The 21,793-nt window shown below is 40.2% G+C and overlaps 1 protein-coding gene across 13 annotated transcripts in view; it reads left to right on the top strand.

The window, feature by feature from the left end:
* DDAH1 (dimethylarginine dimethylaminohydrolase 1) overlaps positions 1-20,179 on the top strand; it is a 242,638-nt gene extending 222,459 nt beyond the window's left edge. For all 13 annotated transcript variants that reach the window (XM_053214372.1, XM_053214374.1, XM_053214370.1 and 10 more), the window contains 2 exons: positions 14,729-14,872; positions 17,128-20,179. In XM_053214372.1, the coding sequence (XP_053070347.1) occupies positions 14,729-14,872; positions 17,128-17,244 (261 nt within the window). In that variant the 3' untranslated portion in view covers positions 17,245-20,179. The remainder of the gene's footprint in view (positions 1-14,728; positions 14,873-17,127) is intronic.
* Positions 20,180-21,793: the final 1,614 nt, after the last annotated feature.

Here is a 21,793-nt window from a genome sequence, read left to right as displayed (position 1 = left end):
GCAGAGCAAAAAGCTAGAAGGACCCTGGACTCCTGATGACACTATAACCTCAAAACTCTCGTATCAGAGAGAAATAAACTCTTTAAAGTCTCTTTGGAGAGCAGGTAGTTTCTATTATAGCCAAATTTAGTCCTAATTGATGAAGGCTGTTCGTGTTCATTAGGCATTAGGAGAAAAATTCAGGCTGTCAAAACAACGGAGATTTATTGGTCCCCGTAGCTCTAAAGTAATGCAGACTTGACAGTAGGTTTGATTGATCTGCTCAATGATGCCATCAAAGAACCAGATTCTTTTGTCTCTCTTCTTCACCTTACACAGATGCACTTCACCATAAAGCTGGCTCCCATTCAGGGCAGCACAGTGACTGCCAGCAGCTTTCTGACTACATGCTTGCTCACCTGTATTCAGGAAGAGAGACATTGATCTTCTTAGAAAAGTAAGGACGCTTCCTTCGGATCTTGTCCATTCTTATTAGTCTGAATTGGGCGTCTGCCCATCCCTGAACCACTAACTATAACCAAGGGGTGAATTACACTGGAGCTACAATTCCCTGATTGCACGGAGGCCTGCTGAGACACTGCAGCAAACTCACGGGGGGGCCCCATGGCCTATTTTAAATTTTCAAAAATAGCACAGATATACCTGTCAGACATCACACACAATTCTACTGTTAGATTGCTTGGACCTAACTACTTAATAAACAAAAAGTGTTAGGGTATTCTTTGGACAGGAGTATTGTGTTTATTTTGGTTGTGATTAGGTTTTGTTGGCCTCGAGGCACCATGAAAATATTACTGAGACACGACGCATTCTGAACCAAGAAAGGAGTCCCTGGCCTAGAGTCAAGGGTAGAATTAATTTCCCCTTATTATGTGGGCTACACTGGGCTGTGTGGATACACAAATGAAAAGTGGGGTAGTTAGGAAGATAGCAAAGAACAGATGTGGGGGAAGCAAATCCTGAATTGCTCTGAAGGAGGGAATTGTCTTTATTTAGGAACATACAACTCCTTTGGGGTGAAAGGTGGGATCCTTGAAGGCTTGGGGTCGCCAGACAATACAGCAAGAGAGAAAGCAAAAACAAATGTCCTTTGTTAGAAGCACTAGGAACGTGGAGACAGGGAGAGAGAATTAAAAAGGGAGTGAGAAGTGGCCTGAGGCACAAGGCAAGGTTGGCAAGTCTTTGAAGAACATCAGAGTTCTCTATTCTAAGTGTTCTTATTACTGCAGTACTCCAACCTGCCAAACTTGAGAAAAATCTATTACCCTATGTGAATAAGATTTTTTGAGGCAATCAAAGGAAGCCTGAGGTCCCTGTGTATGTTGCCATGGTTTAAAAGAAGGGTAGCACCTATAAAATAACTGTACCTCTGAATGGATCTAATTCACTGGAAGCTAGGACGAGAGATAACATGAGAATATAAGCTGCCTCCTTTCCCCTCTCACTCTTTATTTACCCCCAAGATTGGTAGAGATTATGGAGAGGGCACAGAATACTGGTTCTCGATCCTGTCTACATAGTAGAGATACCTGGGAGAAGTGTTTAAATAGAAATACTGTTGTTTTGTCTCCCTCCAGACCAACTAAATAAAAAATCTCTATGGTTGGGGTCCAGAAATCTGTACTTTTTAAAAAGCTCCCTGGATGATTTTAGTGTGTAACCAGGGTTGAGAACCACTGGTTCTCTATAATGTTACACAAATCAAGGAATAAGGTGCAAGACACTCTTATCTAGATCTTGTAGAGAAAAGAGACCCCCTTAAAGTGGACGTGGAGGAGGAGATAGGGGAGGAGTTGATGTTGTTCCTTCTTGTCCCACTTAAATTCTCTCCACCAAACTAAGACCAGTAGAAAAGCCTGGACTGAGGCAGGAGAGCTAAGATCTAGTCCTCACTTTGCAGTTCACTAACTTTGTGTGCTTTTAGGTAAGTCAGTTTTTCATCTCTCTGCATTTCTGTAAGAGGCACCTGGGTGGCTCAGTCAGTTGAGCGTCTGACTCTGGCTCACATCACGATCTCCCAGTTCAGGAGCTCAAGCCACACGTAGGGCTCACTGCTGTCAGCGCACAGCCTGCTTCACATCTTCTGTCCCCGCATCTCTGCCCCTCCCCTGCTTGCATGCACTCTCTCTCTTTCTCAAAAATAAATAAACATTAAAAAAAGAGAGAAATGGGCTTGATAATTTCCAAATTCGTGCCTAGTTCTCAAACTTATGATTCTCAGTAGTCTATAAAATGACACCACTTCCCCAGCTGCTCAGATTATTTTATCAACATTCACTGTCTGACACTAGCAAAGGCCATATCCAGAAGGAAACAAGGTTTCTCCCCCACCCCATTTCAAAACATAAAACTTGAAACACAGAAAGCCAGGTAACTCCCCACACAAGAGTAGGAAAAATGAGGATGGCTGTTTTCTCCATTAGCCATGGTTTGGTTGTAGTCATTTACAGGGTATTTTGGTTTCTGGGAAAAGATATATGGGGACAACAGCTGTTTTCTTAAACACTAATCTCTTTCTTTTCAGGGCTCTTGTTAATTCAGAGGAAGAATTGAAGAGTAAATAGTATACTTATTTGGAAATTTGATTTCTTTCTTTTTCTGGTTAATTTTCCTCCTCTTTCCCATAACCATCTGCTCTTTTCCTAAAATATAAATAAATTTGATGACTTTATTCTAAAAACAGTGGTTTTCAACCAGAAGCAACTTTGCCCCCCAGGGGACATTTGGTAATATCTGGAGATATTTTTGTCACAGCATGGTGGGTGGGAGAGTGGATGCTGTGGGCATGTAGTACGTAGAGGACAGGAATGCTACTAACCATCCTACAGTGCACAGGAAGCCCCCATAAACAAAGAATATCCAGAGTGCTGAGGTTGAGAAACCCAGTCCTAAAATATGAATGAGATTTGTCCACCCTATTTCACAGAAATTGTGATTTCTGAGCACATGATAGTTAAGGTGCTTATGCCTGATGAAGGACAGCAGTGACTCCTGAACATCAAGTAGCCTGTGCTAGCAAGAGTGTTTTTCAGGAGCCAGGAATTAAGTAGCTATATACAGTACCAACGTTTATTAGATTTTTGTGTAACATACTATTTTCAGGTATTGGAACCACTTCATACACATGGGCAAAAATGTAATAAATATGAGATGATTATAGAAACTGAGTAACAAGGCCACATGTAATTGCCTTCGTGGGTACAGAGCCTCTAGAGATTTTCTTTTTGTTATGTTTACCTACTTATTTTGAGAGAGAGAGAGAGTGCACGTGTGGACTCGCATGAGTATGGCAGGCACACAGAGAGAGGGAGAGAGGGAATCCCAGGCAGCCTCCATACTGTCAGCGCAGAGCCTGATGTGGGGCTTGAACTCAACTAACCATGAGATCATGACCTGAGCCGAAATCAAGAATTGGATGCCTGAGCTACCCAGGCGCCCATCTCTAGAGATTTTCATTACCAGCCTCTGAAGGAAATGGAGTTGGAGCTTCTGGACCTGTGATGTTCAGACTCCTTTACTGACAAATTCAATGGAGAGTAAGCAGATTTTGTTTCAAGTATGTATGTTAAAAAAAAAAAAACAAAAAACAAAAAAAAAACAACTGAAGGGGACGCCAGGGTGGCTCAGTTGGTTAAGGAGCCAAGTTTGGCTCAGGTCATGATCTCACAATTCATGAGTTCGAGCCCCGCGTCAGGCTGTGTGCTGATAGCTTGGAGCCTGCTTCTGATTCTGTGTCTCCCTCCCTCTCTCCCCCTTCCCCGCTCGTGCTCTTTTTCTATCAACAATAAATAAACATTAAATTTTTTTAATTAATTAAAAAGATCTGATGAACCCATGTCACTACCATATAGGAAAAAGGAGACAAGTAAGATGTGGCAGAGAGGGGAGAAAGAAGACTTCAGTCTTTTTTATTAGCTTTATTGAAATATAATTTCCATACAATAACACTTAATTTTCATACACTTCACACTGTAAGTGTACAATTCAATGAGTTTTGACAAAAGTATATGGTTGTTTTAAGTTCACTAGAATCTTAACTTTTCATAGTTGATTCTTTTACAAAAAGCTTGTGTTTTATGATTTTCTTCATAATTAGTTTTTTTGTTTATAATTTAAAAATATGTTTCTAGAAGAACTGTCTGAAATTATATGCTCCTACCTTCCATCATTTTGTAAAAGTGGCTTACAAAGATGCATGAAGGATAGCATAATAACCAGAAATAAAACAGAAGATTTAAAGGGAAAACAATGATTTAAATCGGTGCCAAGTTTAAGAATGCAGACCATGGATTCTCATTTCATTCTTGACATATAGGGCAATCAGACTTTAGGCTTCCAGTTAGTATGAAAAGGGGAAAGCCTTTCCACGTTTTCTTGGCACGTTTGAGAGCATCAATGAATTTAGGCTCCTCTTTAGCAAACCCAGTTGCCACCCTTCCAAGAGTTCTTGAGTTTCATAAGCCCACTGAAGGTTAATCCCCAATTGTTGTTTGCCATGAGGAAGCAAAAGTTATATGAGCCAAATTTTAAAGCTAAAGTTATCTGTGTCATTAACAAAGAGGCTGTAGGGCTAAAGTAACTTTAATGAAAGCCAACTCATACTAACATCCAGGAACCAAGTCTTCTAAAACTGTGAAGTCTCCTGTGTAGGGCAGAGGTTCGCTGGAACCACCTCCTCCCAGCTTATGAGAGCCAATTGTTAAATTTTCAGAATTTTGCCAGCTGGTTGTTAAATACAGCCATTATTAAAAATTAAGTTATGTAGGGGTGCCTGAGTGGCTTAGTCGGTTGAGCATCCTACTCTTGATTTTTGGCTCAGGTCATGATCTCACAGTTTGTGGGTTCAGCTCCTTGTTGGGCTCTGTGCTGACAGTGAGGAGCCTGCTTAGGATTCCCTGTCTCCCTCTCTGTCTCTGCCCCCCCCCCCCCGCTTTCACTCACTCTCTCTCTCAAAATAAATAAATAAACTTAAAACATTAAATTATATGAACTTAAGACTAAATAAATTATACTAAAAACAATACTAAAAACTTATCACTTCCTAATTCCTGTACTACATTTTACCATTCATTAGCTGTGCTCTTAAAGGTTATTTACATTTGTTGTGTACATGCATGATGGTAATATTCAATAATGGCATGCCATTGCGTATCTCTTCCCAACTCTGTATTCAATAATGTTATGTTGGTAACTGGGAATTGGCAACAGTGGGAATGTGTGCATCACAAAAATCAACTTAATTTAGCTTTTTATTGATTGTCCAGACATAAGAAACTGATGGAAGAAATTTTAATCCCACAGATTAAACTTAAAAGTGTGTCACTTGTATAGCCATTACAGTGAGGGAGTATTCTTCCAGTATTCAAAAGCTATTTTGTAATTCAGCAAAGAAGTCACCCATATCATCAACAAACAAATGAAGTTCCAATGTATGTTTTCATTGTTTCACTTGTTTCATTAGGATAAACAAAAATATCAACCAATAGCCATGTTGGAACTACACTGGTTTGTCAATTGCAACAATAGGTTGGCGTCAGATGAACAAGCTCTGCAAAAAATCAACAGAAGCATTCTGTTGTGAGAATCAATTGGCAGTACAAAATTTACAGTAAGGAATATTAACTGTTTTATTATTATTTATAAATTGTGTGCTACCTATCCTTTATACCAGTAAAATTTATAATAAACTTATGTGGGTATATTATGCATATATTTTCCCCTACATTTACCAACACACTACTTCCTGGAGCTAAAAATCTCAGAGTACCGAACATACATTAAAGATTTTTTTTTAACCACCTAGTCTAAGAGTATACATTCGGGTAGAGTGATATAACTGGAGGTCCCAATGATAAATTTCTTCATCTTCTTCCAGAAGGGGGGTGGGGGGGGGAGCTCTTTCATGAGGACAGATTCTTCTCTAACCCCTAGGCAACCCTTTCACAAACCCAGCAGACTGGGCAGAGGATTTTGAATGACTCAAAGCAAAGCAATCACAGTTATTGCAAAAGAAAATTTAAATGTATGCCCTGCTGATGAGATAACTAAGGAATATTTACTCACACAGAAAATAAGCATTAATCCACCAGTGCTAGGGTCAGAGTGAACAGGACTGATTCTGGATGTCATTGCAAAGTGTGTATGTTTGGCCATTTCTTATCTCTCATTTTAGAGCCTGCCCCTCTGCTGCTCTAGAAGCAATAATGCCTCTTTACCCACTGTTTTTTTTTTCTATCCCCAAAGGCTCTACTCATCTTTCATCTACTTAAAGAACATAACAGCCAGCTTTAAAGAAACCAATCCATGGAGTTCAGTAGCGAACTCAGATGGCTTCAGGAGCCAGACCTTCTCCATCTAAAGTGCATTTAAATGTAAACTGTAAAAAATATATGCATGTTAAATAAGTTGTATCTACAGGAAAAATTAGCCCAAAGGCTGCCAGCTCGTGAGCTCAGAGTCTAGTCTTTTTTTTTTTTTAATTTTTTATTTATTTTGGGGCACCTGGGTGGCTCAGTCGGTTAAGCATCTGACTTCGGCTCAGGTCATGATCTCACGGTTTGTGGGTTTGAGCTCTGCATCAGGCTCTGTGCTAACAGCTCAGAGCCTGGAACCTGCTTCTGATTCTGTGTCTCCCTCTCTCTCTCTGCCTCTCTCTCTCTCCCTCAAAAAAACTAAACATTAAAAAAATGTTTTAAATAAAAAATACATATTTATTTTGAGAGAGAGGGAGCATGCATGTGCATGCACCAGCAGGGGAGGGGCAGAGAAAGAAGGAAAGAGAGAGACTCCCAAGTCGGCTTCACGCTGAGTACGTGACTCGGGGCTCGATCTCCTGACCGTGAGGTCATGACCTGAGCCAAAATCAAGAGTCGGACACTTAACCAATTGAGCTACCCAGGTGCCCCTCAGAGTCTAGTCTTTCAAGGGATGTTGGAGAGGTGGTAGTTTGACAGGAAAAAGGTGGGAACTTGGAGGTTGAGGTACCTAGACTTGAATCCTGGATTTACTGTCTTAACATGTGACCTTGGACAAATTATTAAATTTCTAAGAACTTTGGTTTCCTCATGCATAAAAGTGAATTGTTGTGAGAAATAAATGAAGACTAGATGAACCACCAATAAATAGAAGATAGCTCAATAAATCCTGCAGTTGTTTCCTGCTATCCAGTGACACAGGGAACCTGAAAGATCACCAAGCCTCCAGTACCCAAGGGAGTTAATTTTCGAAGGTGAGATTAGGGTGCAGGTATCTGGGGAAGCATAGTCAGGGCATGACTTCAGTAGCCAAGGAGGCAACAAGATATATCTTGGATACAACATACAAGGACTAGACTGTGGGAGATCTGCTTCTGCGACAGAGCTAGTCTTAGAGAATGCATGGGCAGGGGTAAGAAAGGAGATAGGATCCCAGATTTTGCCTTTTGGAAGGGGTGCTTTGGTCTGAATTTCTTTCCCCTGCACCCCTGAAATTAGAAAGTGAGGACTATAACTCACCCAGAGGCTCTCCCTTGTTCCTCCTGTGTATATGCTTCTCCCCAGCCCTTCACAGAGCTCAGAGCAGTCCTCCCAGTGTGGGAGTTTTTCCCAGCCTTCCACAGAAACCATTGTTTTTGAGGATCCCTTCGAGAAATGGTTCATACAGTTTATGGTTGTAGTTTGAATAACAGAAGTCTTTCATCCCCATATTCAAGTGGGCCTTATGATCTGAACAAAAGGAGCAGCTCCAAATAGGAGAGAGAGTTGTGGAGAAAATGGCAGCTAGCTTCGAAAGGAATATTTGGCATTGAAAGTTGACCCAGCTTTAACTAAAAAGAACCATGTCACTTCAGTTTTAGGATATGTACAGCCCATCAATTCAGAGAGGATGTTTAAAAGACAACCTCTCTCAGGTTCTGTTCATTTTGAGTTGATCCACTGTAAGACTATAAAAAAAAAAATGAAAACATAATAGTTCTAGAATGTTATCCGTAGTTATATTGACCCAGCCTTAAAAGGACTGCCTGGGCTTAATGCCTGGTATATTGTCAGCTCTCAATAAAACCTTGATGGATGTATAAACAAATGAGAGATTTTAGGTATCCAGTAGCAACAAGTAGTGGGCTTGAACATCATATATCATACATCTCAATAGAATCTATAATCTGCCCCTTTTAATATTGACTGTTTTGATACATTGAGATGGGTACATATGTATATTTCATAAAAGATCAATTGTGAGTGAGCCAACCGTGCTCTGAATATTTCCTAAACATCTCTAAATACCTTCTATACACCTTTGCTTCAGTATTTGACCAATAAGTCCTAAACCATTCTGTGAAACAACATAGCCCAAGAATTTTTTAAGTAATTGATGTAATACAAAGAAACCATGAGTAACAAGTGGGAGAATGTAGCTGTCTTCCAGTCCTTTGAATGAGAAAATTCCCAGAAACGTTAGGACTGACGGAAATGCCTGGTTGTTAATGCAACTAGCCATGCAAATTCTCTTGGGCTGAAAGCCAGACATTTCCCACTCTATTTTGTGACAGCTCTACTCTGGGGAGCAAGGCCGATTCCTCCAAACCCACAGCTGTGTAACAGACCACGATGATGCAGCCAAGATGGTCCTCAGAACCATTTCCACTCTGCCGCGTGCCTTCTTCAGTAAGGGGGTGTCTGTAATAGAAGTGAAGTTGACTTTCTTTTTACTGCTGGCATCGCCTTCGTGTGCTTGTCCTGCTTTAAATTATAGATTGTCATCTCCTAAAGGCAGAGTCTGCAACTGAATTATCCTTGGGTGTCTTTCTCTTTGCCACCTCTCACTGCCATCGTGTCTAGCCCAAAGGGGGCCTCCGAAAAGGACTGTTGGATTGAACTAAACACCATTTGTGTCCAATCCCAATAATACTTACCATGTTTTGCACAAAGTGGAATAATTATTTTGGGAAATGGTGAAAGTCAGAAATGGCACGTTAGAGCAGGGACTTGACTTCCCAGATCTTCCAAGCCATGTAGGACTCATAGATATTAGCCAGAGTCTAGGGTCTCTCGGGAATTTAGAGTGTCTATAGAGGGTTTCGGTGCTTTCTCCTTTCCCTTCTGGCTTGGGGCACAGTGAGAAGCAGGAAGTACATCCCCTGGGGTTCAAAGAACACTTTACACAGCATTCTGGAGCAGTACACCACCTCCACCCTTTTAGGAAAAATGTTGGCACATAGAACTAAGCAGCCAACAGCCACATTCTCAAGATATTTGAAATGATGCTCATCTTTTAACAAAGGCTTCTGTGCACCCACAAAGAGGAAGCAAGATCTCCTCCCCTCACTGTGACTGCATCTTCCTCCTTGGGAGCCTGAGCTCTCTGAGGCGATGCCCTGCCAGGCAGGCCACATGAGCACATCCTCACAGTGCCAGTTCCAACAACAGAGGAAAGATGTTAGAGACATGGTCTTCTGAATCTTTTTCTGTGTGTTCCCCTCCAAATGGGGAGCTGCGCACCCTGCCTTGTGTGTATATATGTATTTCCTGAACCCAGCTATAAATAAATGGCAAGCTTTCTTATTCAGACAATAGCAACATATATGAGAAAGGAAAACAATCACTCTCACAGGAAAAGAGAAACCTGTTCTTTGTTCCAAAACACAGAAACTCTTTGTGTTTAGAATCAGAACCTTTAGCTTTTTCAAGAAAAAAAAAACAATGTATTTTTTGTTTATTACTTACAGTTACCACTTCCTAAATCCTTTTCATTTAGAAAGACTACACCTGGCATTGCTTTTGTGTTTTCTCCTTTCCACAGTTAAACAGAACCACTCACTGCTCCAAATGGGACCTGTTCTATTATTAAAAGTCATTTCTTTTGGCACATTTTTAACCTGTCTTAAAATGATAACCGTGGGACCTTGATAAATTGATTGAAAAACTTCTCCTAAGGTGGCTTTGTTAAGACATTTATTTTAAGAATAACTCTCAGTAGAATTTATTGGTGAGTTACTTTATCTATTCTCAGTATTAAATTATTTCCCCACCAAGGGTGTTATTATTCCTTTCCTGACAGTAATGAAAAAAAAAAAAAATGAAACTATCCTCAAACAATGCTATGTTGGCTACTGGCTCTGATGTCAGTAATTTTGAGAATACTCCCACCAGAAGCTATAAATTATAAATATAAGGTCTGGAAAAAAGAGAAACACCAAAGAGTGAGGAAAAGCAGTGATTACAGTTTCAAATAAATGTCAGCAAAGCAAACACATGGGCACCAAGGGGGCAGGATTGTTCACTCAAGGAAGTGAGAGTGGGGGATGGGAGAGAGGGTGGAAAGAGATGGAACCCAAGTAAAAGCACACCACGAAAGGAAATCTACAGTCTCCATTACTCAGAAGAAACTGGGCACTTTCTGAAGTAGGCACAACCTTGGAGATTTTAGTTTGTTCCCTCACTGATAAACAAGAAGTCAGCACTGATAACGATCCCTGATAACACTTCCTCTGGAATGTACAACATTCCATGTTTCTACTTCATTGTCACCACCGGACATGCATGAGTCAGACTGCGAGGTGGGAAAATTGGCCGGGCTGCTCATGGGACCATTGAAGGTATAGTCAGGCCTATCGGTGTGATTTTGCCCTGCTTCTTTCTCTTTCAACTCATCTCAGGAGGGATAGGTGATTTCTTTACCTTTGGATAAAGAATGCAGCGAATCATGTGTAGAGCAGATGGAAAACCAACTGGCAATTATCTAGTGCTTATGAATGGTGGGAGCAACTAGCCTAATGTGATAGACTAAAATGGGCTGCCCACAATTCTCCCAGTTGATTAGAAAATCGGGTCAATGGAAATATTCAGTTTTCTGGATTTTGTTTTCTTTGTGTCTGAGCTTGACCAGGTAACAATGGCTGTACATACCATGTTTTTTAAGGATCTTTGGGAAGTCCTTGAATCACTGAGGTCCCACTTAGTAAACCTCTGGCCCAGGGAACTGTCTCCCGGTGGTCTGGAAGAAATCATAAACTTCTCAGATAAACTGTATCTAATCCACATGAAGGATGATAGTCAGTTCTAACTGTAAATGAGCAGACTAACCATCTTGGCCCACCTTCAACAACACACAACAGAGATTCAGACGTCATGCAGTCCTATTCCCTGCACCCAGAAAGAAACATGCTGGCCAGACTGACTAAGAGAAATTGAAGAGAAGTTTTATAAATCCTAGTTTTTGTCTTGCGTTTAGAGATAGCTCCACTTATATCTTGAAGAAATCAACATGCTTATTGAGCTTCTGGACTATTTCACTAAATCACAGGTCACAAACTGACAGAGACATGTATGTGTTCAGTTTGATATACATAAGGTTTTTTCTTTTCTTTCTCTGTTTTAATGCTTCCAGGTCTAGTTTGCCCCAGGTCCACCACTTCCTATTATCTTACATCCAAAATCATTTGGGTTAGGACCACAGGGTATAGTGTCCTATTGTACAGCATAAGGAAAAAAACAAACATTGGCCTCACTGGTTTAGCCCAGTTCACATTAACAAATGAATTGTGTTTCTTTTTCTGGATGTAGACCGTACCTCATTTTTATACATGCAGTTGTTCACATACATAATTGTGAACATCTCAGTATACTCTTGAAGTTTGCTATATCCTTTGAAAGGGGTGAAGAAATGAATCCATTAGTTGCAAGCATATTTTGATCACCTGCTAAATGCCAAATGACTTGCAAGAAACAAAGAGGGAAAGGTGCACATTTATTACACATTGAATATGTACTAGGAACTTGTGCTAAGCACTTTACAGACATAATCTCTTTTGCTTTGTCTTTTAAAATAACCTTCAGAATTACTCTATAGGAAATAGGTATGACATTGTCATCCCATTTTACAGTTGAGGAAAATGAGCCTTGGAGAGCTTAAGTGACTTGCTCAAGGTCACACAGTTAGTGTATAGCAGAGCATGGATTCAGACCTACCTCTTTCTGATTGCAGACTAGAAACTTGACCCCTACTTGGCTGCTCATGCTGCCATAAAATACTATTAGCTTATTAAGGGCTTATTACTATGTCTCATTATATACATTATCTTCATGTACTTTCACAATAAGTGTATCAAAGGCTATTATTATCCCAGTTTTATAGTGAGGAAACCAAGAAGTCAAAAAACAAACAAAAAGCTTAAATTTACATTTAAAGCCTAGAGCTGAGACTCAAACCCAGGGGTCACTCCAGAGTTAATGGTTTAATGTGCCCCCTCCCATACAGTGAAAGCTACTATTAATGTGTTTTGAAAGCAGCCAAAAAGAAAGTCTGCATAAGATGTGTTTACATAGAAATTCATAATAGAAGAGAGTTACTTGGATATGCATTGTTTTTCTCTTAAATAAGCCTCTCCATTTTATTTCTGGACATACCCACTTTATAAAGAGGGCTAAGTTGAATATGTTTTTAATTTGCTTAGAGTAGTTACACTTTAGGAGTGTCTTTAACTTCTCATTTTTATACACTTTTTCTTCATTTTTATTTTTTAATTTTTATTTCATTTTTGAGAGAGAGAGCATGAGCTGGAGAGGGGCAGAGAGAAAAGGAGACAGAGAATCCAAAGCAGGCTCCATGCTGTCAGCACAGAGCCCAGCATGGGGCTCAAACCCATAAGCCGCAAGATCACAACCTTAGCTGAGGTCTGACACTCAACTGACTGAGCCACCCAGGTGCCCCAGGAGTGTCTTTAACCTCTTAAATGTCCACATATCCAAGTAGATCTAAGATTTCTCAATCAGGGCTCTAAAGAAGAACCAACCCATCAGATGACACCCTCTCTGGATCCATCCCTTTAGGGAACAATTTAAATTAAAAAGTGCAAGAGAAATGTCCAGTCAAGTCCTATAACTATACCAAACTGTACCATGTCAGAATAGGATTACATATGAAAGAAGAGTTAGTGATACCACAGGACAATAAATAATAAGTACCAAATGAGTACAGAAAAGGAGATGTTATAGTAGTTTATAGGAAAGCGAGATGTGCTGCAGCTCTGGAGGTCAAGAAAGAGAGCAAAGTAAGATGATTAAGAAAGGTTTTGAGTTGCACAGATTTGGGTTTAAATCTACCTGTATGACTTTGAGCAAGTTATTTGACTTCTCTATCAGTCCTGTTTGTTCATCTATAAAACGGGAATTTTGAGACTAGATAATAAATTTTCAATGTTTTCCATGGTGCCCTGCTTGTTCTTATTGTAGTATAATTGTTTGCCAGTCTCCTCCATTAGCCTGTAACCTCTGCAAACACTGGATCTGTGTCTTACTCATCTTTGTCTCTCAGCCTTTGATATAGTGCTTAAGCTCATCCCCATTGCTGATGTTTCCTTCTGTGCCAAGGATATTCCATTATCAGATTCCTCTTGCTCTTTCCCGGCTCTTGACATATTCCACACTAGGAGAAGTGAGCAGTTGACCTGATTGGTGGGTCAGTAGGAGCTTACCATATGCCACCCTTCACGTGGTCTTTGGAATGAATTTTCTGCAGGGAACGTGCTGTCTCTTGCACTCTTCCATACTGTGAATCTTGCTGTCCATTGCTGCCACGAGTGAGTGGCCAAGGCTTCCGAATTCTGAGGCCTAATAATATGAAGCACATTTCCATACAAATATTAAGGGATAAAGGGAGACCTGGCTGGAAAGGTAGATCAAGCCAGATTGTGGAAAAGATATTGGTATACCGTTATGGCATGACATTTCAGCAAATTCCTTATAATGTATGGATATTGATAAAGAATGGAAAGAGTCTGCATAGCGAAGCCCAAAATATATTTAAGTTGTTGTGGGGTTGTTTTTTGTTTTCGTTTTGTTTGTTTGGTGTTTGGATATTTTTGTAGTGAGGTTGTGGTTGTTTTTTGGGTTTTTGTTTTCATTTTTTTTTGAAAAGACGAGAATGAGATCAATTTTTAAATTTTGTGCAAAGTTCATTTTTGTGATTTTTTTAAACTATTTTTATAGTAAGGCATTAATAATCCCATCATTTGATGAATAGACCTGTTACATCAGGTTTTTTGTTTGTTTGTTTTTTAACCAGGTGTGGTCTAGGGACCATCTGCCTCAAAATTACCTGGAGAGGTTTAGAATGCAAATTTTCTGTGCCTCACTTCAAATCTGACAGACCAGAATCCCTGGGGATGAGACCTAGTGAGACCTAGGAATAGGAGTTTAACATTCTCAAGTGATTTTTATGTTTATTGTATTAAGGACATCACCTGTAACAGACAGGTTAATTCAATTTAAATGTATCTACCAAAGGAAATTGGGGGGGGGGGGCGGTTATTACTAAATCAGATTATTGACCAGAATGATTACCACTAGGGACCCTTTTTCCTATAGAGCAGGGCAGCCCTTCTTACTCAGCCAAGAATATCATCAAAACCCCCGCTGGGCCTTTGTATATGTGTCCATTTCATGTCTTAGTGATAGATCTTATGAACAAAAACAAAAAATTATGGACAGTTTTAAAACCTTTTTAAAATTACACACAAATGCACACTTTCATAAAACAAAACAAAACAAGAAGAACCCTTCCAGCTCTTCCAAAGAATCATAGCTTCTTCGAGTTTTCCTCCTGGGATTCTCAATGACTAGAGGAAATAGGCAGGAACTTGACAAAAACATTCTTAGGCATCCGTTGCAAGCTTATTCCCACACACTGCCTTCCTTCTGTTTGAAAGTGTGGGGAAATGCTCTGCTTAAACCTGCTTTGTTTCTCTTTATAGATCATGCAACAGATGAGTGACCACCGCTATGACAAACTCACTGTGCCTGATGACATGGCCGCGAACTGTATATACCTAAATATCCCCAACAAAGGCCACGTCTTGCTACACCGAACCCCAGAAGAGTATCCAGAAAGTGCAAAGGTAAAAAACCCTCCTTCCTGGCCACTGCAGCTGAATAAGCCTCCATGACAGTCTTCCTGCCTAGGGAATTTTTTCATGATGGAGTGACAAATAACAGGCACTTCCTTTTCCTCTATACACATCAAATCATTATGAAAGCAGAAAGGATAATATAAGTCACAAGGAAAGTTTGATTTAACTCACGCTTCTCATTCATGTCATTGGTCACTAATGTGTGCACAGTAGTTGAGGTGATTGTGTCTGGTATTCAGAACTTTTCAAATAAGTACTTAGATCTCCCAAGTCTGTGCTCCAGCTCTGATTACACATACCTCCCCACACTTAAATAGCCATTAAGCATAGACACCTACAATTAGATGGTCAACTCGAATTGTTTTTGGACAAATGTGAGCTGCCCTTCCTCAGAACGTCATTAGCTTCTTATGGCAGAGAAGTATGAATGACCCAGAGGTGGCCGCTAATTGTCAGGGCTACAAAAAGAAGGGCTTTGGGCTGCACACCCCAGGTAGCAAAGGATCAGAAGGAGCAAAAAGAAAATATACTTGCAGTCAGGCACCTACCTGTCCCTCTAAGAGCCTCTGCATTTATGTGCCAACAAGGGAATTGTCCCTAGATATGGAATTCTTTCTGGTCTTAGAAGATGTTCCTTTGTCTTTCAGGGCATTCTGCCAGTCTCACTTGTATACTTTAGCAACTGCAGTTTACTTTAACCACAGAGACACAACAGTGCTCATCCATAGGCCCTCCACATGTCCATATCTGTTTTAGGCATTTCAGCATCTTCAGCTCTGCCTGAAGGAATAAGATATTCATACTGAGCATTACACAAGAGCCTTTGATAACCACTCATCTTTTTTTACATCTAACTTAAAATTTTACATCTTTAAACATTTTAGAAAATGTTTTGGCTATCTTTTAAATATGTGATATTGTGTAATTACTAGGCTTATCTTAATTAGTCACCTTCTTGGCAGATTAAAAGAAAATGGTGGGGAGATACATAGATGATTTCTCTGTTTCCATGGCAGAAAGTGTGACGCTGAGGAAACTATAGGACCCCTTACCTCATACTGGGGATTAACCAGCTCTCAGATGAATAGTGGGTCTCATATTTTATTGTGCCTCAGGTTTGTTAAAAAAGCATGTTCCTAGATCTAGAATCTGCACCCTAGAATCCTAGAATCTGCAATACCAACAAGTACCTAGGTCACCGCACTCACTTGGAAAAACACAGCTCTGGATCGTTCCTGCTTCTCCACCCACAGTGATCATCTGACAACCAGATGATGATTAACCTCTTCTGGATTCAGTCCTGTGTCTATCAACAGTAACGATGATAGCATCCATGTTCACTGAGGCTTCCCCTGCTCCAGGCACTGGGCCAAGTGCGCTGCATGCATTATCTTATTGATTCCTTACTGCGGCCCTGGGAGGGCACTCTTGCTACTCTAATTTTACAGAGTAGTAACCCAAGGCTAAGAGGGGACATGGCATTTTGGTTGAAGTCACACTTTAGGTGGTGAGTTGACAGAACTGGGTTTGGAGCCCAGCTCTGGCTCCAGCACTCTTAATTAACCACTGTACTGAATTTTAAGGAGCAAAGTGCTTCCTGAAGAAGCATGGTAGATTGCTTTTAGACAGTGTGTTTTCAAGGGATTTTGTTGTTTTTTTTTTAAATGTGCTTTGTTTGATCATCAGAGAACAATCTGTGGACTGTTAATTTGAAGTTTTGACACATGCTTTCTATTAGTGTCAAAAGATGCTATAAAATTCACACCTGTAATTTAAAAGCAGTTTGACCTGAAATACTTCATTTAAATTCTGTTTTGTCAGGTTTTTCCAGTGGTGTTGGTAAGGAAAGAAACATTAAAGTACAGTTAAGAGGGTTTTAAAGTGTGGAGAGGGAGAGTACTATTGAGGCTGAAAACACTGCCACCGGCTTTCACGTATCACTCAATCTCCCAGTGACAACGGCAGAGTGAAGGCATCTCTAGTAACAACCACATTTTTGACACATCTTTGCCTTTGAGGTTAAAGCATAGAGCTAGTGGTTAACCAGTGCTGCTAGCTCCATCAGTATGGCTGTGGGCACATATGTGGTCTAGATTGCATGCACATCTTGGGGTTACATGGCTGAGATGCCTAAACTTGCAAGCCACATTAATTCTCTGCACTAGGCAAGGAGGTGGGGGTAGGGTAAGACAGAGGCAGAGGCACAATCCTTCTTCTTTACCTTTCCTTGATTCCTGCTGCAGGTTTATGAGAAGCTGAAGGACCATATGCTGATCCCCGTGAGCCATTCTGAACTGGAAAAGGTGGATGGGCTGCTCACATGCTGCTCAATTTTAATTAACAAGAAGGTAGACTCCTGAGTTGAAGTCCCTCCCTTGTAGCCAGCAATACTGCACTCACAAGGCCGATAACTGTACCACTCCTATCGTGTTCATTGACAATCTACTGTGCCACTGTGCTACTAACTCTGGTTTACAAAAGTCTGATTCCAAGTTTGCTTCATTCTGCACCCCCCCCCCCCGCCCCTTGCGGTGGTACCTAAGCCGTGGGTTTTGCTAAATGAATTAAGCAATCTAGAAAATATAGAGCTAATGAATTATTGAACTGTGATTAATAATAGTAAAGAAACACTGATTTTAGTGTTTGTATTATTGGTGTGAAATATATATATGCTGTTTAGTTGCCAATATATGCTAAAGGGTATATTCTTGATCAGTCAGATAGGCTGGGTTGTTTTGTGTTTTGTTTTTTGTTTTTCTCTGTATCATTAATCATCTTTGGTTCCTGAAAAATTCCCTCGTTCCTGGATCCTCTCCGTTTCCTTCTTTTTTTTTTTTTTTTTTCATCTGAACTCTGGAAATTTTGTTTCCAGTTATTTTCTTTTGCCTTTCCCACTTCTATTACCTTAGGTAAAATCCACTGTCTTGCCTTCTGGATACCTTCCTGCAGGCCTCCCCCATCTGCCACATCCGTCTCCTCTGGCTCGTGGCTACGTATTTGGCCACCACCTCCATTCTCCCCAGGAAAGGCAGACAGGTCCCTCAGCAGAATTGTGACCAAAATCAGAGAGACCATTTGGGGAAGAGTTAACTACAAAGAAGCATATCCTGATGGGGTTTGCCCTAGATAACTAAATTCCATAAGCAGGACACCACAGCTAGGAAGGTAAATTCAGCTCCATAGGGTTGCTAGGATCGTAGATCAAGACACTTGGAAACACCATATGGGTACAATGTCTTAGGAAGTCTTTTAAGTCACATTCCATGAATTTTTGCTTTATCACTAGCCATTTACAGACCTTGGGGAATACTCTTATTTATTCCATCAGCTCATTTCTATTCCCACCCCCTCCCCATCGTGACTCACCCTATTTCCAGCCTTCTACCCCCCTGCAATTATCCTGGTCTAACGACGTTATTTCTTTCAAAAGAGACATTGCATCTAAAAGTGATTATTGATGGTCTAGTGAGAGCCAGATGGAGCATGTACAGGAAGTGATCTGCTTGGTGCTTGAAACCGCAGACAATGGACAATTCTACTTTGAAATATCTATGATTATGTACTGTGGAATTCAATTAACACTTCTTTCCTCTCTAGCTTTTAAATTACACAACCTAAAACTGATGCCAGTCTCTTACAAAGAACAATGCCGCAGTGAAGGGAGAGATCATTGTCTTTTACTTAAACCCGAAAGAAACAGCCTCTTAGCAGGCCAAGGAAATGGTACTTTCCAAGGAATGGTGACTGATCCAGGCATGTTATCAAACTTCCTAGTCATCTCCACCTTTCCGGTATTGCCTGTAGCTTGTTGTTCAAGATTAACAATCAGGGAGATTAAGAAATATGACTGAAAGTCTTGCTCTGCTTACCTGTGTATTTCTAACCAATCATTTCTTAGGTTTAGTGACCAAATGGAAGTGATAAGCCTCTGAGAAAACCAAGGCATCCGTAACTACTTTCTGTCTTTTTCATTTATTTGATGATCTAATGCCAGGATTTGAAGAATTCCTTTCCTCTCCTTTTTGCTGAACTTTAAATTCATTTCACATGCAGATATCTTATATAGCATCCCATGAATGAACCATATCTTAGTCACTGTCATATTTGGAATTGTCTCATCATAGGTGAATAGTATGTTTTTACCAGAGAGAAAATGAATGTTACCCACATGCTCAAGTTAATAAGGAAAAATTGTCTTCCACAATTATGGTTGCCCTTTTGGGTTAAATCTGGCTCTGAGCTGGCAAAATCAGAACTTCTCCCTGGAAGAGTTCAGCATCTCAGAAACAATCTGGGGAAAATTAACCTAGTCAGCCACATGAGGCTTAATAGCAAGTGGCATATAATTTTTAATATCTTTACTTCTGTCATCCCCAACTGAAGAATTGTATTATAGTCGATTGCAGGTAGTTAGATTTTTCTTCTGAACAATCTGTTCTGCAGAAGGCTGTTTTCCACCTTTCCTTTCCTTTGCTTGCCCTCTTTGCTCCTCTGTCCCAAGAAGTCACTTAGAATCTGTGTGCCTCTTCTACAGAATCTCATTCTATGCTATGTCAACTGACTAGGCTGTCTTCTTTGGACTCCCTACATGATGATGTGAAAACCCAAAATATCTGCAGCATAGTAGTAGTATTTTTTGATGTTCTCGTAAGCATAATGTTCTCTTTTCGGAGGAAAGATAACCTGTTATTACATAGGTTCCCCTCTGGCCCGTTGTGATTTATAAGGATAAATAAACTAACAGAAGCTGCTCTTTGACATTGTGAAGACAATAGGAATTATATTAAAGTAAGGAAAAGTTGAGTCAGAATTACTTGGTCGGTAAGATTCAATCTAATAGGGGCAATAAAGAGAAAGTACATTATTTAGCATTATTTCTTCAACTCTAATGAATCGCTATAGAAATCAGCAGGCAGATCTCTAATGTGTATTGATTGCTCTTTAAGCTACTGTGAACAGATTACTAAGGCTATCTCTTCATCTCTAAGGGGGAAATAGTCTGTAGATGAATAATGTGACTTATATAGAGTTGCATGTTAGTCTTGGTAATTATTTAATCTTTAACATTCTACAGAACTCAGACATGATTTCAACATGGTATTAGATGTGTGCATTTTGATTTGCTGACCATCACATTCCAGCCAATGTATGGTTATCCACTCTGTGTGCCAAAACCAGTAAATGCCTTTCACGGCTCTTTAGTCCAGAGAAGTTCTGCACTGATTTTGGTCTCTTGTTGTCCTGATCCTACAAGTATACAAATCACGATGGAATAAAGTGTGAATTGTACTGTGACCAACAGCATGTGTCTCTTTTTTGCAACAAAAACTGCTGTAGTAAATGAAGTCACCATTGCCTTGCTGTCAGAGATGGGAAGTTTTCTCTGTTGTCCCATAATTAGAAATACTGTACCAGTAAATCCACTGCCATCAAAATCTTGGGTTGAAACGATATTTGAAGTGATACTTCATACTTCAGGCACTAAAAAGTGTGCATGATACCCAGGCGAGGTCAGGAGATCTTGATTTCACATGTGTTCCTCCTTAAGGCTTCCTTTGTTCCCTTTCACTCCTAACTGTGGTCAGCACATTACACGGTTCAGTCATGGAAACCATGCAACAGTTTTTTCCTGTGTTCATGCAAGAGTTTGGTTTTGGTTTTTGTTTGTTTGCAGTAAGCATCTTTTAGGAAATTTGAAGATTTTTTAATGAGTCTTTTTTATTTCCACCAATTTTTTTTCGAGCTGAAATCAGCTTTATTGTTTTCCTTTTCTGATTGTAAAAATAACCACTCACTGTAAAAGTAAAATTCAAATAATACAAAAGAAACTATAAAAATAAAAGTAAAGAAAAATACCCAAAATTTCATAACCTAGAGATGCTCTTCTTAATATTTTGAAGAATATCCACACATCTATAAAGAGGTACAGATATAAATGTGGAATAATTTTACATAATTATGCAGTTCAGTAGCCCACCTCCACTTAACAATAGATTGAAGGCATCTCCCCATGTCAATAAGTAGAGATCTACATCATCAATTTTAACAGCCCTGAATATTCTATGATACGGTTGTCGAAGCAGTTCTTTCTAATTTATATGGAGTGTTATATCACAGATGTTCAGTATGCCCATGTTGCTAGTAGCCCGGGGTCTTCAAGCCGTCAAAAATGTGCTGCTTATGAGGTTTCACACACACCAAGAGTCAGTTCAATCTGGTGTCTTCTCGTGGTAACTAAATGGTATGTGCACTTGCTCATTAGAAGCACAGAGTAATCAAAATTCCTTGGAGACATCATTGTTGTACCATATCTTCTCAACTTGATTAGTTCTCCCTTATCTAGGCCAGCATTGAAATGGCATGGAAGCTAAAAAGAAAATGCCAACTACCACCCTGGCACATCTGCCCAGGGCCCCCGTAGGCAATGGAACCCTCCACCTAAGTGCCAGAGTACTTACTCCTCACAGAAGAGAAAGGAGAACTTTTTAAAGGAAGAGTTGGCAGGGCTTTCCTGACTGATCTTCCTCCCAGCCTTCCAGAAGAATGGCAGAAGGTAAGAATGAGAAAAATCCCCTCTCGTGACAAGCTACAGATTCTGGAAATGGGACTTTTAGCTGAATGAATAATGCTGGCCAACAATATTTTTAGACAAGTGAGCACATATTTAACAAATGCGCACACTGCCAGGCTCTGGGGTGCAGCTCCTGTCTTTCCAGAGCTGGCAGTGTGGGAGGGCCAAGGAAGACAACACAAGATCACAAATGATTATGACACAAAAGAAGGTAGGGTAAGAACTAAAAAGAACAGCACCATGGTGGTTCCCAAGTAGGGGAGACCTGACGGAGGAACCAGGGTTTGATCTGGACTTGGAAGGACAACCCAGGCTTCAGTAAGCCAAGATGGGAGGCC

Source organism: Acinonyx jubatus, chromosome C1 (genome assembly GCF_027475565.1).
Source record: "Acinonyx jubatus isolate Ajub_Pintada_27869175 chromosome C1, VMU_Ajub_asm_v1.0, whole genome shotgun sequence".
NCBI lineage: Eukaryota > Metazoa > Chordata > Mammalia > Carnivora > Felidae > Acinonyx > Acinonyx jubatus.
The sequence above is the reverse complement of the archived record's forward strand: the minus strand, read 5'-3'. Positions and strand labels throughout refer to the sequence as shown.